Raw genomic sequence first — 17,737 nt, 5'->3', positions numbered from 1 at the left:
TACCGGTAAGTCAGACCTACATAGAGGTTTTTGTTTCATGTCTCTCCGACCTTCCTAGTGGGAGTTACAGGCAGTCTAGTTTTTCTTTTTCTTAGGGGGCGCTAGAGCGCAATGTTTATTTTTGGGGTTTGGTTTTTTTATCAAAAGGCAATTTTCGCAGGTCCTGACGTGTGCGTCAAATATGGTGAGTTTTGAAGCATGTTAAGTGGGTCAAATTGCAGCTCAAAGAGGCGGCCGGTATAATAATAATAATAAAACCTTACAAATTCAATAGGTCCTTATGTCCCATTTAGGGCTGCAGCTAACGATTATTTTTCTATCGATTAATCTATAGATTATTTTTTCGATTAATCGGTTAATCTATAGATTATTTTTTTCGATTAATCTATAGATTATTTTTCCTTATACCGATTATTTTTTTTATTTAAAATGAAGAGGAAAAAATAAATGTAGGCCAGTTTTTTCAAAAGGCATGGCTTTTATTTACAAAAAAAAAGTATGGCCACTCAGTCAACATTGACAACAACATGACAAAATATTCTGTAACAATGTAAACATTTAAAACTTTTAACATTTAACAAAATTAAAAGTAGCTTATTTGCTTTTTAATGTGCAAATATAAAAGTAAACATCCAGTGCAAATGTTAATATTCTACAATAGTATAAGCATTTCAAAAGTAAAAGTATTGCTTATTTTGCTTTAAAATGTGCAAAAATAAAGATAAACATCCAATACAAAAAAGTGCAAAACGGAAATATCCTGTAACAAGTGTAAACATTTCAACAAAAGTAAAAGTATTGCTTATTTGCTAAAATGTGCAAAAATAAAGCTAAACATCCAATACAAAAAAATGTACAGTGTAAACATTTCAACAAAAGTAAAAGTATTGCTTATTTTGCTTAATAACACAACAATGATAGTATGATTAAAGTGAAAGTTAATTGTTGGTTTGTACATAGTATATGTAACTGTTAATGTTGTAAAAGGTATTTGCACAACTAATTAACGTTAGCGTTTGTGACACGTCTTGTGCCGTGGGGTTCTTTCAGGACCGACAGTCTGAACGCCAGACGGCTTTGCCAGGTTTACAATCTTTTAATTTTACACAAAGTCTTTTCTCTTCCAACTCTTTTCTCTTTCTTTCCTCGCTTTTCAGCTCCTCTTCCTCGCTCGCTCGCCGTCCCCTGTCTCTTGCGGCGTCGCTCCCGGCGCGCCCCGCCTCGCCGCTCGCTCGCCGCCGCCGCCTCTCCACAGCGTTAAAGAGGAGCGCGTCTTTGTAAACACTGAACAGGCACGCCAAACGCGCCTCTCAGAGCGAAACGGTGCTTTAGTTTATGAATTTACAACGCAGATACAAATGACACATTCATGTTTTTGTGTAATGATGACAACGTATACGCACGCGGACGATTGACTAGTTGATGGTGATGGCAAGAACGCTGTCGGGGGTTTTCTTTTCAAATGTTCGTTCATAGCCGTTGTGCTGCTATGATAGGCCATTTCCGCTCGACACAGTGTGCATACAACAACGTTATTAGGCCGTTTATTGAAATACTCCCACACTTTTGACGACTTTTGGCGGGCTTTTTTCCCCTCGCTCGCATCGTCTGCTTTGCGCTCCGCCATGACAGTAGTGTGACGTAAATATGCGACGCGCCGACGCACAAAAACGGCGTCGACGTATTTACGTAACCGATGACGTCGACTACGTCGACGCGTCGTTTCAGCCTTAGTCCCATTGCATAAGGACTCCCTGTGGGAGTCCTTATGCAATGGGCCATGCGGGCCCTAATTACAAATTCAATAGGTCCTTATGTCCCATTGCATAAGGACTCCCTGTGGGAGTCCTTATGCAATGGGCCATGCGGGCCCTAATAAAACCTTACAAATTCAATAGGTCCTTATGTCCCATTGCATAAGGACTCCCTGTGGGAGTCCTTATGCAATGGGCCATGCGGGCCCTAATGAGTTTGAACATCAAATATGTTGTCTTTGTAGCATATTCAACTGAATATGGCTTGGAAAGGATTGCTGTATTCCGTTTATATTTACATCTAACACAATTTCCCAACTCATATGGAAACAGAGTTTGTAGAAGAAGGCGACGCAAAGCTTCACAGGAGATGAACATGAAGACGTTTTACTTTGTAGACTGAAATGTGGTGATCAGGGTCACTAGTAAGTTGTTGTGGTTGTAGGGTATGGGTATCTCCGTAGTGGGACCCACCTTTGAGGACCTGGCTTTCAACGTGAAGAAGAACATCGCCAATATTTCCTACATCTTCATCGGCCGATCTGCAGGCTACATCGGCGGTTCTGTCCTAGGAGGAATCCTTTTTGACTGCATGAACCCCAACCTTCTGCTCGGTAAGCCCTCCGTCACACCACTACCCACGGCCACGGTTATTCAAGTGACGTGTCCATGTTCGTACATTTTCTCAAAACATGTTTTTTTTGTGATCATCTTTCATCCGCAGGTATTTCCATGCTCTTCACCGCCTGTGGGATGTGTGCCATACCTTTCTGCAAGCATGCTCTGCTCCTCACCGCCTTCATGTCCACCATCGGGATCTCTATGGGTATTCTGGACACGGGTAGGATAACTTTTCTATCAACCTCTGCTGGTGTGACACTTGTTGGCTTGTGATTATTTATTTCACCTGTTTAGTGGAAAAGACTAAATGAATAAAAACACTTTTTTTCAAACCATCACAGGTCAAATTTTTACATATTTTACATCTTTTGGTTACCTCAGCTTCCCTTTTGAGAGCCTTCAACTAATGACATTACTGTACTTTCCAGACTAGAGAGCTCCGGGACATAAACTGCACATTCTACATTTTTGAAGGAACAAAATACACAGATATACAGTGGTCATACTTGCCAACCTTGAGACCTCCGATTTCAGGAGGTGGGGGTGGGCGTGGTCGGGGTGATTGGCTCATGTGTTACCTAGGAGGTGTTTCCGTCTGTGGCGGCATGCTGATACAATTTCGCTGCGCTTGTTGAGGGATGACAGGTCTGGACGGTAAATAATAAACAGTTTCTCTTTCAAGCATAGGTTGCATCTTTTATTACCACTATTGTAAGGTGTGCTGGATGCAAGAATTTGCCATGTTATTGAATATTCAACATTATTGTCTTTGAGGTCCCAAATGTGTTTGCTGAGTTCTGTGGTATTCCGCAGGTTTTTGGTTCCTGAAAGAAGCCTTGTGATTGTTCCATCTGGTTTTAAACTCTCCCTCGGTTAATCCTACATATGTGTCGGATGTGTTAATGTCCTTGCGTGTTACCTTAGATTGGTAAACAACTGATGTTTGTAAACACCCCCCGTTGAGAGGGCAATCGGGTTTCTTGCGGCAGTTGCAGCCTTTGTTGGTTTTGGAGTCGCTCTGTCCGTGGGGCTGACGGCTCATTTGCAATTGTTTTGTCGTGGTTTGAGATAATTTGTCGTATATTGTTCATACAGCTGTAGCTCAATTTAATGTTGTTCTTGTTGAATACTTTTCTTAGGGTGTTGCCTTTGGGGAAGTGTTTGTCGATCAGAGTGAGGAATTTGTGGCCAATGTTAGTTGAGACGTTTTTGCTGTATGGGGGGTTGTACCAGATGATGTTGTTTCGTTTTCTGTTCTTTTTTGGTTGGTTTCCTGGCGTGGGTTCATAGGTGAGGGTGAAATTGTATCCGCTTTCATCATATATATATATATATATAGATTTATTTTATTATATGTATATATATATACGTATATATATATATATATATATATTAATTTTATTATATATATATATATTAGAGATGCGCGGTTTGCGGGCACAACCGCGGAGTCCGCGGATTATCCACGGATCGGGCGGATGAAATTTAAAAAAATTAGATTTTATCCGCGGGTCGGGTCGGGTCGGGCGGTTGAAAAAAATTAGATTTTAAATAGATTCAGGCGGGTGGCAGTTAAACCAATTCGGAAATAGAAATACATAGTTAAATGTTGTTACCCACATACGAAAAACGAGCAGGCACCTGCTGCATATGCCACAACAGAAAAAAACAAAAAAAAAGAGATGGACACTTTTACGGAGCGGAGAAGGCCCCCGACGCCTCGCCGGGGTCCGGGACCGAGGCCCCTTCCCCCGAGAGGGCCCCACCGGGAGCCGTAGCTGAGGCGATCCGCGAGAAGGGCCCGACGCACGTCCAGGGTCACCACCGCGCCCACCGCACCGACACCCCGCCTCGTCCGCCTTCGCCGCGGCTGGCGTCACGCGCAGCAGGTAAGCAGCTTACCTGCCCGCTACCCCCGTGGCCGGGGGCTCGTAACAGGGGTCACTCCGCGTGCTCCGCCCGCGCAGCTTACCTGCCCGCCACCCCCGTTGCCGGGGGCGCGTAACAGGGGTCACTCCGCGCGCAGTGCGCTCACGAAAGGGGTGGGGCTCACCCTGGTTGATATAGACAGCAGCTAGGACGGTGGCCATGGAAGTTGGAACCCGCTAAGGAGTGTGTAACAACCCACCTGCCGAATCAACTAGCCCTGAAAATGGATGGCGCTGGAGCGTCGGGCCCATATACCCGGCCGTCGCCGGCAGCGAGACGCGCTTGGAGGTGCGCTCAGCGCGGCTCCCATATGATTGCGCACTGGTGTGTGTCTGGGTCGTGACAGCGTGGCACGCGAATGTCTGTGCTGCATTGGATCAGTCTCCTTTCTTTAACAGGCAAAAGCTTTATAACCTCACTAATGCCTTGCATCGTCTATATTAGATATATAACAACGGGCGGGTGCGGGCGGATGGCGGGCGGATGCGGTTCTGATCAAATGTTAGATCGGGTGGATTGCGGATGGTTGACGACTTTCTGATGCGGTTGCGGATGAAATAATTGCCTATCCGCGCATCTCTAATATATATATATATATATATATATATATATATATATATATATATATATATATATAAATAAATACTTGAATTTCAGTGTTCATTTATTTACACATATACACACACATAGCACTCATCTACTCATTGTTGAGTTAAGGGTTGAATTGTCCATCCTTGTTCTATTCTCTGTCACTATTTTTCGAACCATGCTGAACACCCTCTCTGATGATGCATTGCTGTGTGGCACGCACTAAACTGCTTTCATCAAATGCACTAGATGGCAGTATTGTCCTGTTTAAGAGTGTCACAACATTGCTGTTTTTACGGCAGACGAACTGCTTTACGGTATACAAAAACGTGACTGCTGTTGTTGTGTGTTGTTGCCGCGCTGGGAGGACGTTAATGAAACTGCCTAACAATAAACCCCACATAAGAAACCAAGAACTCGCCCTCCATCATTCTACAGTGATTGGGCAGGTATGCTGGTTATATTGTGGGTTAGCGGACTCAGGTCCTCATGGACCTGAGTCCGCCTGAATTTCGGGAGATTTTCGGGAGAAAATTTGTCCCGGGAGGTTTTTGGGAGAGGCGCTGAATTTCGGGAGTCTCCCGGAAAATCCGGGAGGGTTGGCAAGTATGACAGTGGTGGTCAAAAGTGTACGTACACTTGTAAAGAACATCATGTCATAGCTGTCTTGACTTTACAATCATTTCTTATTTGTTTGTGATGTAGTGATTGGAGCACATACAGGTAAAAGCCAGTAAATTAGAATATTTTGAAAAACTTGATTTATTTCAGTAATTGCATTCAAAAGGTGTAACTTGTACATTATATTTATTCATTGCACACAGACTGATGCATTCAAATGTTTATTTCATTTAATTTTGATGATTTGAAGTGGCAACAAATGAAAATCCAAAATTCCGTGTGTCACAAAATTAGAATATTACTTAAGGCTAATACAAAAAAGGGATTTTTAGAAATGTTGGCCAACTGAAAAGTATGAAAATGAAAAATATGAGCATGTACAATACTCAATACTTGGTTGGAGCTCCTTTTGCCTCAATTACTGCGTTAATGCGGCGTGGCATGGAGTCGATGAGTTTCTGGCACTGCTCAGGTGATATGAGAGCCCAGGTTGCTCTGATAGTGGCCTTCAACTCTTCTGCGTTTTTGGGTCTGGCATTCTGCATCTTCCTTTTCACAATACCCCACAGATTTTCTATGGGGCTAAGGTCAGGGGAGTTGGCGGGCCAATTTAGAACAGAAATACCATGGTCTGTAAACCAGGCACGGGTAGATTTTGCGCTGTGTGCAGGCGCCAAGTCCTGTTGGAACTTGAAATCTCCATCTCCATAGAGCAGGTCAGCAGCAGGAAGCATGAAGTGCTCTAAAACTTGCTGGTAGACGGCTGCGTTGACCCTGGATCTCAGGAAACAGAGTGGACCGATACCAGCAGATGACATGGCACCCCAAACCATCACCCAACCATGCAAATTTTGCATTTCCTTTGGAAATCGAGGTCCCAGAGTCTGGAGGAAGACAGGAGAGGCACAGGATCCACGTTGCCTGAAGTCTAGTGTAAAGTTTCCACCATCAGTGATGGTTTGGGGTGCCATGTCATCTGCTGGTGTCGGTCCACTCTGTTTCCTGAGATCCAGGGTCAACGCAGCCGTCTACCAGCAAGTTTTAGAGCACTTCATGCTTCCTGCTGCTGACCTGCTCTATGGAGATGGAGATTTCAAGTTTCAACAGGACTTGGCGCCTGCACACAGCGCAAAATCTACCCGTGCCTGGTTTACGGACTATGGTATTTCTGTTCTAAATTGGCCCGCCAACTCCCCTGACCTTAGCCCCATAGAAAATCTGTGGGGTATTGTGAAAAGGAAGATGCAGAATGCCAGACCCAAAAACGCAGAAGAGTTGAAGGCCACTATCAGAGCAACCTGGGCTCTCATAACACCTGAGCAGTGCCAGAAACTCATCGACTCCATGCCACGCCGCATTAACGCAGTAATTGAGGCAAAAGGAGCTCCAACCAAGTATTGAGTATTGTACATGCTCATATTTTTCACTTTCATACTTTTCAGTTGGCCAACATTTCTAAAAATCCCTTTTTTGTATTAGCCTTAAGTAATATTCTAATTTTGTGACAGACGGAATTTTGGATTTTCATTTGTTGCCACTTCAAATCATCAAAATTAAATGAAATAAACATTTGAATGCATCAGTCTGTGTGCAATGAATAAATATAATGTACAAGTTACACCTTTTGAATGCAATTACTGAAATAAATCAAGTTTTTCAAAATATTCTAATTTCCTGGCTTTTACCTGTACTTGTTGCTCACAAAAAACATTCATGAAGTTTGCTTCTTTGATGAATTCATTATGGCTCTACTGAAAATGGTCATGGTTGTATTCATTAAATCAAAGTATTCTTGCTTGCCAAAAAAATGATTCACCATAATATTTTAATATTGACACATCTCATCCGTGCATAAATGACTAGAGAAGCTGTTGTGTAAATAAAAAGAGTTTGAAAAGACGGACTTACATCAGCAGGGGAGGCTGGCAGTTCTTCAGATGTTGTCCTGAGTTCCTTTGGGAGCTCCCAGATGACTCCTTGCAGGCCACTTCTAGAAAGGTCTACCCCTGTTCCATGTGTTCTCCTTTAGTGGAGAATGGCTCTGGAAAAGGCTTACTAACTCTCTCCAGACTGAAACATGTGAATGACTTTTATTTCTCACCTGTTTCTTTTGATCGTGCAATTTTGTTGGCCAATTTAGCTTAAATTTTTTCTACCCTTTGAACCTTGCGGCTTATAAAACGAAGAAGCTCATTTATGGATTTGTCTTTGCTGACGACCTTAATATAAATCATTTTGATAAAAATCAAGTAAAAAACAAACAAACTGAGGGGGTTTTGTTTGTGCTCTGGCGCCATCTTTTGGACGAATTGGCTCACTGCAGTGTCCTTCCTTTTAGTGCTTTCAACAATCGCAAGTAGAAGTGGCGTCCGGTCTTCTAACCCAGTGTTTTTCAACCTTTTTTTTGAGGCAAGGCACATTTTTGTACATTAAAAAATGGTTCCCTAGTGGGCGGTCTCAGCTCAGGTTAGAGGCCAGCGAGAAGAGGTAGGTCTTAAGAAGGGTTTTGAAGACCCCCAGGCTCTGGGCTGACCTGATGTGGAGGGGAAGGCTGTTCCAGAGCTTAGGGGCAAACACGGAGAAGGCTCTGTCCCCTTCTGGTCTTTAGCCTGGATCTGTCCCCTCTGGTCTTTAGCCTGGATCTGTCCCCTCTGGTCTTTAGCCTGGATCTGTCCCCGCTGTTCTTTAGCCTGGATCTGTCCTCTCTGGTCTATAGCCTGGATCTGTCCCCTCTGGTCTTTAGCCTCAATTTGTCCCCTCTGGTCTTTAGCCTGGATCTGTCCCCTCTGGTCTTTAGCCTGGGTCTGTCCCCTCTGGTCTTTAGCCTGGATCTGTCCCCGCTGTTCTTTAGCCTGGATCTGTCCCATCTGGTCTTTAGCCTGGGTCTGTCCCCTCTGGTCTTTAGCCTGGGTCTGTCCCCTCTGGTCTTTAGCCTCGACCTGTCCCCTCTGGTCTTTAGCCTGGGTCTGTCCCCTCTGGTCTTTAGCCTGGATCTGTCCCCTCTGGTCTTTAACCTGAATCTGTCCCCTCTGGTCTATAGCCTGGATCTGTCCCCTCTGGTCTTTAGCCTGGATCGGTCCCCTCTGGTCTTTTAGCCTGGATCTGTCCCCTCTGGTCTTTAGACTGGATCTGTCCCCTCTGGTCTTTAGCCTCAATTTGTCCCCTCTGGTCTTTAGCCTGGATCTGTCCTCTCTGGTCTATAGCCTGGATCTGTCCCCTCTGGTCTTTAGCCTGGATCTGTCCCCGCTGTTCTTTAGCCTAGATCTGTCCCCTCTGGTCTATAGCCTGGATCTGTCCCCTCTGGTCTTTTAGCCTGGATCTGTCCCCTCTGGTCTTTTAGCCTGGATCTGTCCCCTCTGGTCTTTTAGCCTGGATCTGTCCCCTCTGGTCTATAGCCTGGATCTGTCCCCTCTGGTCGTTAGCCTCGATTTGTCCCCTCTGGTCTTTAGCCTGGATCTGTCCCCTCTGGTCTATAGCCTGGATCTGTCCTCTCTGGTCTATAGCCTGGATCTGTCCCCTCTGGTCTTTAGCCTGGATCTGTCCCCTCTGGTCTTTAGCCTCAATTTGTCCCCTCTGGTCTTTAGCCTGGATCTGTCCTCTCTGGTCTATAGCCTGGATCTGTCCCCTCTGGTCTTTAGCCTGGATCTGTCCCCTCTGGTCTTTAACCTGAATCTGTCCCCTCTGGTCTATAGCCTGGATCTGTCCCCTTTGGTCTTTAGCCTGGATCTGTCCCCGCTGTTCTTTAGCCTGGATCTGTCCCCTCTGGTCTATAGCCTGGATCTGTCCCCTCTGGTCTTTTAGCCTCGATCTGTCCCCTCTGGTCTTTAGCCTGGATCTGTCCTCTCTGGTCTATAGCCTGGATCTGTCCCCTCTGGTATTTAGCCTGGATTTTGGAAACCCTCCTAAAGTGACATCCTTTAACAGTTTAGTCGACACTCCTTCAGTAAATACTCTCATGTGCTGCTTTGAATGAACCGCCCTACGGTATCTTGCCTCTGATTGGCCTGCCCGTCATGTTTGCACCGACCTTAGCCTGTTGTGACTCATCCACACATCAAACTAATCATCATGGAATTTCTTCATTTAACCCAAACAATCATCATGGATTTTCTTTAGAGATGCGCGGTTTGCGGGCACAACCGCGGAGTCCGCGGATTATCCGCGGATCGGGCGGATGAAATTTAAAAAAATTAGATTTTATCCGCGGGTCGGGTCGGGTGGTTGAAATAAAAAAAAATTAGAATTTAAATAGATTCAGGCGGGTGGCAGTTAAACCAATTGGGAAATATATATACATAGTTAAATGTTGTTACCCACATACGAAAAACGAGCAGGCACCTGCAGCATATGCCACAACAGAAGAAAAAAAAAAAAAGAGATGGACACTTTTACGGAGCGGAGAAGGGACGCCTCGCCGGGGTCCGGGACCGAGGCCACTTCCCCCGAGAGGGCCCCACCGGGAGCCGTAGCTGAGGCGATCCGCGAGAAGGGCCCGACGCACGTCCAGGGTCACCACCGCGCCCACCGCACCGACACCCCGCCTCGTCCGCCTTCGCCGCGGCCGGCGTCACGCGCAGCAGGTAAGCAGCTTACCTGGCCGGGGGCTCGTAACAGGGGTCACTCCGCGCGCTCCGCCCGCGCAGCTTACCTGCCCGCCACCCCTGTTGCCAGGGGCGCGTAACAGGGGTCACTCCGCGCGCAGTGCGCTCTCGAAAGGGGTGGGTCTCACCCTGGTTGATATAGACAGCAGGACGGTGGCCATGGAAGTCGGAACCCGCTAAGGAGTGTGTAACAACCCACCTGCCGAATCAACTAGCCCTGAAAATGGATGGCGCTGGAGCGTCGGGCCCATACCCGGCCGTCGCCGGCAGCGAGATGCGCTTGGAGGTGCGCTCAGCGCGGCTCCCATATGATTGCGCACTGGTGTGCGTCTGGGTCGTGACAGCGTGGCACGCGAATGTCTGTGCTGCATTGGATCAGTCTCCTTTCTTTAACAGGCAAAAGCTTTATAACCTCACTAATGCCTTGCATCGTCTATATTAGATATATAACAACGGGCGGGTGCGGTTCTGATCAAATGTTACATCGGGTGGATGGCGGATGGTTGACGACTTTCTGATGCGGTTGCGGATGAAATAATTGCCTATCCGCGCATCTCTAATGTCCGATAATGGCTTTTTCGCCGATATCCAATATTCCGATATTGTCCAACTCTTAATTGCCGATTCCGATACCAAGCGATACCGATATGTACAGTGGTGGAATGAACACATTATTATACCTAATTTTGTTGTGATGCCCCGCTGGATGCATTAAACAATGTAACAAGGTTTTCCAAAATAAATCAACTCAAGTTATGGAAAAAAATGCCAACATGGCACTGCCATATTTATTATTGAAGTCACAAAGTGCATAATTATTTTTAACATGCCTCAAAACAGCAGCATGAGGAGGTTGAAGTGGGCGGGGTTGTGGGGGAGGCGGGGGGGGGGGGGGGGTGTATATTGTAGCATCCCGGAAGAGTTAGTGCTGCAAGGGATTCTGGGTATTTGTTCTGTTTAGGGCTGCAGCTAACGATTATTTTTCTATCGATTAATCTATAGATTTTTTTTTCGATTAATCGGTTAATCTATAGATTATTTTTTCGATTAATCTATAGATTATTTTTCCTTTTACCGATTTTTTTTTTAATTTAAAATGAAGAGGAAAAAATAAATGTAGGCCAGTTTTTTCAAAAGGCATGGCTTTTATTTACAAAAAAAAAAGTATGGCCACTCAGTCAACATTGACAACAACATGACAAAATATTCTGTAACAATGTAAACATTTAAAACTTTTAACATTTAACAAAATTAAAAGTAGCTTATTTGCTTTTTAATGTGCAAATATAAAAGTGAACATCCAGTGCAAATCTTAATATTCTGGAATAGTATAAGCATTTCAAAAGTAAAAGTATTGCTTATTTTGCTTTAAAATGTGCAAAAATAAAGATAAACATCCAATACAAAAAAGTGCAAAACGGAAATATTCTGTAACAGTGTAAACATTTCAACAAAAGTAAAAGTATTGCTTATTTGCTAAAATGTGCAAAAATAAAGCTAAACATCCAATACAAAAAAGTGTACAGTGTAAACATTTCAACAAAAGTAAAAGTATTGCTTATTTTGCTTAATAAGACAACAATGATAGTATGATTAAAGTGAAAGTTAATTGTTGGTTTGTACATAGTATATGTAACTGTTAATGTTGTAAAAGGTATTTGCACAACTAATTAACGTTAGCGTTTGTGACACGTCTTGTGCCGTGGGGTTCTTTCAGGACCGACAGACTGAACGCCAGACGGCTTTGCCAGGTTTACAATCTTTTCATTTTACACAAAGTCTTTTCTCTTCCAACTGCGCGGATCGCGCACCTGGGCACGATTGCGGCGTCGCTCCCGGCGCGCCCCGCCTCGCCGCTCGCCGCCGCCGCCGCCTCTCCACAGCGTTAAAGAGGAGCGCGTCTTTGTAAACACTGAACAGGCACGCCAAACGCGCCTCTCAGAGCGAAACGGTGCTTTAGTTTATGAATTTACAACGCAGATACAAATGACACATTCATGTTTTTGTGTAATGATGACAACGTATACGCACGCGGACGATTGACTTGTTGATGGTGATGGCAAGAACGCTGTCGGGGGTTTTCTTTTCAAATGTTCGTTCATAGCCGTTGTGCTGCTATGATAGGCCATTTCCGCTCGACACAGTGTGCATACAACAACATTATTAGGCCGTTTATTGAAATACTCCCACACTTTTGACGACTTTTGGCGTGCTTTTTTCCCCTCGCTCGCATCGTCTGCTTTGCGCTCCGCCATGACAGTAAAGTAGTGTGACGTAAATATGCGACGCGCCGACGCACAAAAACGGCGTCGACGTATTTACGTAACCGATGACGTCGACTACGTCGACGCGTCGTTTCAGCCTTAGTTCTGTTGTGTTACGGTGCGAAATGGGTTTGTCATTCTTGTTTGGTGTGGGTTCACAGTGTGACGCATATTTGTAACAGTGTTAAAGTTGCTTATACGGCCACCCTCAGTGTGACCTGTATGGCTGTTGACCAAGTATGCTTTGCATTTACTTGTGTGTGTGAAAAGTCGTAGATATTATGTGACTGGGCCTTGCCTTTAAGGTTTATTGTCGCTCTGTCCTTCTCCCTACGTCCGTGTACACAACAGCCTTTTAAAAAGTCATACCTTTTACTTTTTGAAACAGATACCGATAATTTACGATATTACATTTTAAAGCATTTATCGACCGATAATATCGTCAGTCCGATATTATCAGACATCTCTACTTCCGGTCATTAGAAAAGATGAGTGCACATCATAATGGCAGCTACACTTTACATTTGAAACATCTAAAAAAATAATTTGGGAATGGTCGGCGGGCCAGATTGAAAAGCTTAACGGGCCACATGTGGCCCCCGGGGCCTTCATTTGCCCAGGTCTGGTTTAGTGGGACAGGCGAAAGTTAAGTCAAAGAAAATGCGGTAGGTTATAAATTAATTAATGTTTCTGTGCGGCCCGGTAGTGTCCCCGGACTGGTGGTTAGGGACTGCTGGTTTTTTGTCAGGTTCAAACACTGATGACATCTATTAAACAGACAAGAAGCAAGGAATCATGCAGAGACAGAGTTCAGTTTGGGGCTGCACTCTTAGTTACAGTTCCAACCTACGCTCTAAGGCACAGCCCGCGTGCTCCTCTATTTATTCGGGCGGTCCCTGGTTACATCACTGAGGTTGCCTCTGAAGGAAGGGGGGTCATTTCAGCAGTCCCAGTTAAGACACAATATATGACTATTCAGAAATGTAAACGTGCTGACACTCGTGATATCGCCCTGTCTCTGCTTTGTCTGCGTCACGGTACTCGATGTTCGCCCTTGGCAGTCAGCAAACACTGATACGAGACGACTCGCAATCTTGGATTTGCAAGTTGTCCCTTAGCACAGACAGAAAAGTACAACTTGTGGGTGGGTGCGACCTAAATACGGCATGCTAAGGTGTAGCATTCCAAGACAGCAGTTGACATTTTGGTCAAATTCTTGAGGGGTGCATTTACGAAGCCTCTCAAGGGACATGGAGGGGAAAAAAACGTTTTACTTTTGTACTTTTTGCGAGATCTCGCAAAAGTTTTTTTTTTCCTATTTCAGCGAACCGGAAGTAGAACAGACAAAGTGATGGAGGAGCCTACCCATCATCCGTGGGAGAGGTTCATTGATTTCTATTTTAGTATTGGCCTAACCCAGACCTGGGCATTCTGCGGCCCGTGGGCCACATCCGGCCCGCGTGAGGCCAATCATAAATTACAAACTACATTTTAAAAAGTATCTATGTCGAGTGTGCAATACAACGGTGCTGCTTTTGTTTTGAAAAGCGTTATTTGTATTACTTCCGTGTGGACGTATATGCGTGTGAATGAATGTGAACAGCGGCAATCACAAATGACAAAATAAAATTAAAAAAAACATCTATGTTGTGCGTGCAATACAACTGTGCTGCTTTTATTTTGAAAAGTGTTATTTATGGGCGTATGTCCGTGTGTAACCTGTGAGTGAAGGTGCACAGCGACAAGTGATGAGACGCTAAAAATATGCCCGTAGAAGAGGGGCGCATTTGAGAACGTGTCACTCTCCCGACGCACTGTAACGAGGCGGGTTGTGACCATCGCTGGAAACTTGGAGCTTCAGCTGAAGAACAGAACGGCCGACTTTGACTGTTTTTCCGCTGGCTTTGGATGAGAGCTGCGACTATTCAGAAATGTAAACGTGCTGACACTCGTGATATCGCCCTGTCTCTGCTTTGTCTGCGTCACGGTACTCGATGTTCGCCCTTGGCAGTCAGCAAACACCGATACGAGACGACTCGCAATCTTGGATTTGCAAGTTGTCCCTTTGCACAGATAGAAAAGTACAACTTCAGCACAATTGATAATAACTATAGCAACGGCCTTTAAGCATAAGACTTGGACCGCTGCTTTTTTGTCAGGTTCAAACACTGATGACATCTATTAAACAGACAAGAAGCAAGGAATCATGCACAGACACAGTTCAGTTTGGCTCAATGAGGAGAGACGTTTGGGGCTGCACTCTTAGTTAAAGTTCCAACCTACGCTCTAAGGAACAGTCCCGCGTTCTCCTCTATTTATTCGGGCGGTCCCTGGTTACATCACTGAGGTTGCCTCTGAAGGAAGGGGGGTAATTTCAGCAGCCCCAGTTAAACACAATATATGACTATTCAGAAATGTAAACATGCTGACACTCGTGATATCGCCCTGTCTCTGCTTTGTCTGCGTCACGGTACTCGATGTTCGCCCTTGGCAGTCAGCAAACACTGATACAAGACGACTCGCAATCTTGGATTTGCAAGTTGTCCCTTTGCACAGATAGAAAAGTACAACTTCAGCACAATTGATAATAACTATAGCAACGGCCTTTAAGCATAAGAGTTGTGTGATAAATATTCTAAAATCCCTGTTTTCCTTTTCCGTCTTGAGCCCGACACCACAAGCCTGTCCCTGTGAGAGCTGAAAGTGTGTAATGAAGACTTTGTGCTGCCCCGGCAGGTGGACTTGTGGTCTCACTGAACACTTGGGGCCGGCAGGCTCAGCCTCACATTCAGGCTCAGCAGCTTGGCTTTGCGGTGGGCTCCTTGGTGTCGCCCATCATCGCCCAGCTCCGCTCCGGTCCCAGTCCGGCCGCCGGCTGCCAGACCGGGAGCGAGCCGACCAACGCGTCCGGCAGAGAGATCCCGAACTCCGTGAACAACCACAGGAGTTGCGCCTTCCAGTCCACGTGGGCTTACGTCCTGATCGGCTTGTTCAATCTTCTCAACGGCGTGGTCTTCTTCTCGCTGTACTTCCTCAGCGAGGTGTCGCCGGGCAAACCCCGCCGGCAGGAAAAGCCTAAAGTGGCGAGGCATCACACGGCTCTCATTGTCCTGCTCTTCTTCTTCTGCTTTGCCAGCGCGGGTGCGGAGATAACCTTTGCTTCCTTCATCTTCCCCTTCGCCAAGAAGTACGCTCGCATGGATCAGTCCCACGCCACTGGGCTGAACTCTTTGTTCTGGGCCATGTTTGCGCTCTGCCAGGGCTTTTCCATCTTCCTGGTGTCTTGCATGTATCCGGGCACCGCCGTCTTCATCAGCTTGGTTGGCACCACCTTGTCCTCCTTGTTCCTCTGCCTCTTCAGCGACCACGCGGTGGCGCTTTGGGTCTGCACGGGTCTGTACGGCGCTTTCATGTCCTCCATATTCCCAAGCGCCATTTCCTGGTTGGAGCAGTACACCACCGTGACGGGTCGCTCCGCCGCCACTTTGATGGTGGGCGCAGCTCTGGGTGAGATGGTGCAGCCGGCTCTTGTTGGGTTTCTCTTTGGGAAAGTCGCGGGCCACCCCTTGCTGATGTACATCTCCTTCGTCACGGCCTTCATCAAGTCCCTTATTTTCCCAGTCATGTACAAGCTGGTGTCAACAAAGACCCGGAAGCACCACGGGAGGAACCCGTCTGATGACCGCAAATACCATCAGCCGCTGCTGGATTCTGAAGCGGTTGCTGAGGACGAGGACGAGTCTGACCACTGGACGACTGCGGACATGGAGGTCGACGGAAGCCTTTTCAAGCGATGACACTGAAAACTTTTTTTCTGGACCAAAGCTTGAAAATTTATCAGTTGATGAATCGTAAAAAAAAGAAGGTTTTTGAAAGTTCTGAAAGTCTCGCTAATAATGTTTGAGTGCTGATGAAGACTGCTTTGGTCAATACTGACTGCAACATACAGTGGTGGTCAAATGTGTACCGTATTTTCCGCACTATTAGCCGCACCTAAAAACCACAAATTTACTCAAAAGCTGACAGTGCGGCTTATAACCCGGTGCGCTTTATATATGGATTAATATTAAGATTCATTTTCATAAAGTTTCGGTCTCGCAACTACGGTAAACAGCCGCCATCTTTTTCCCCCGTAGAACAGGAAGCGCTTCTTCTTCTACGCAAGCAACCGCCAAGGTAAGCACCCGCCCCCATAGAACAGGAAGCGCTTCTTCTTCTACTGTAAGCAACCACCCGCCCGCGTAGAAGAAGAAAAAGCGCGCGGATATTACCGTACGTTTCATTTCCTTTGTGTGTTTACATCTGTAAAGACCACAAAATGGCTCCTACTAAGCGACAGGTTTCCGGTTCATGAAAAGACGCAATCTCTCCATCCGCACACGGACTACTATTTCACAGCAACTGCCTAAAGACTTTCAAGAAAAGCTGGCTACTTTCCGTGCATATTGTAAAAACAAGATAGCTGAAAAAAAGATCCGGCCAGAGAACATTATCAACATGGACGAGGTTCCACTGACTTTTGATATTCCTGTGAACCGCACTGTGGATACAACGGGAGCACGTACGGTGAATATTCGCACCACAGGGAATGAGAAGTCATCCTTCACTGTGGTTCTAGCTTGCCATGCTAATGGCCAGAAACTTCCACCCATGGTGATATTCAAAAGGAAGACCTTGCCAAAAGAGACCTTTCCAGCCGGCGTCATCATAAAAGCTAACTCGAAGGGATGGATGGATGAAGAAAAGATGAGCGAGTGGTTAAGGTAAGTTTAAGTTTACGCGAAGAGGCCGGGTGGCTTTTTTCACGCAGCTCCGTCCATGTTGATATACGACTCCATGCGCGCCCACATCACGCTGGTTTTTAATATATTATTAAAGTTTGACTGACCTATCTGACTGTTTTTTTGTCATTCCTTTAGCGCAGTTAGATGCGGCTTACAACACGGGGCGGCTTATAGGTGGACAAAGTTTTGAAATATGCCGTTCATTGAAGGCGCGGCTTTTAACCCAGGGCGCCTTATGGTGCGGAAAATACGGTACGTACACGTGTAAAGAACATCATGTCATGGCTGTCTTGACTTTACAATCATTTCTATTTTTGTGTGATGTAGTGATTGGAGCACATACTTGTTGGTCACAAAAAACATTCATGAAGTTTGCTTCTTTTATGAATTTATTATGAAAATGTGAGGGTGAAAAGTATACATACAGCAATGTTCATATTTGCTTACATGTCCCTTGGCAAGTTGACCTGCAATAAGGCGCTTTTGGTAGTACTTGTTTCTTCAGCATTGTCCACACCTTTAAGTCAGGCCATTCTAAAACCTTCATTCTAGCCTGATTTAGCCATTCCTTTACC

General features: G+C 45.6%; 1 protein-coding gene across 2 annotated transcripts in view; it reads left to right on the top strand.

The window, feature by feature from the left end:
* Nucleotides 1-17,737, top strand: part of mfsd4b (major facilitator superfamily domain containing 4B) — a 41,252-nt gene that overhangs the window by 12,209 nt on the left and 11,306 nt on the right. The window contains exons 2-4 of one of the 2 annotated variants that reach the window (XM_061924434.1): nt 2,200-2,368; nt 2,479-2,595; nt 15,115-16,479. In XM_061924434.1, coding sequence (XP_061780418.1) covers nt 2,200-2,368; nt 2,479-2,595; nt 15,115-16,175 — 1,347 coding nt within the window. In that variant the 3' untranslated portion in view covers nt 16,176-16,479. Of the gene's footprint in view, nt 1-2,199; nt 2,369-2,478; nt 2,596-15,114; nt 16,480-17,737 lie in introns of those variants that run through there. The other variant, XM_061924433.1, reaches the window with a different exon arrangement.

Source organism: Nerophis lumbriciformis, linkage group LG29 (genome assembly GCF_033978685.3).
Source record: "Nerophis lumbriciformis linkage group LG29, RoL_Nlum_v2.1, whole genome shotgun sequence".
Taxonomy (NCBI): domain Eukaryota; kingdom Metazoa; phylum Chordata; class Actinopteri; order Syngnathiformes; family Syngnathidae; genus Nerophis; species Nerophis lumbriciformis.
This window is presented reverse-complemented; position numbering and strand designations above follow the sequence as displayed.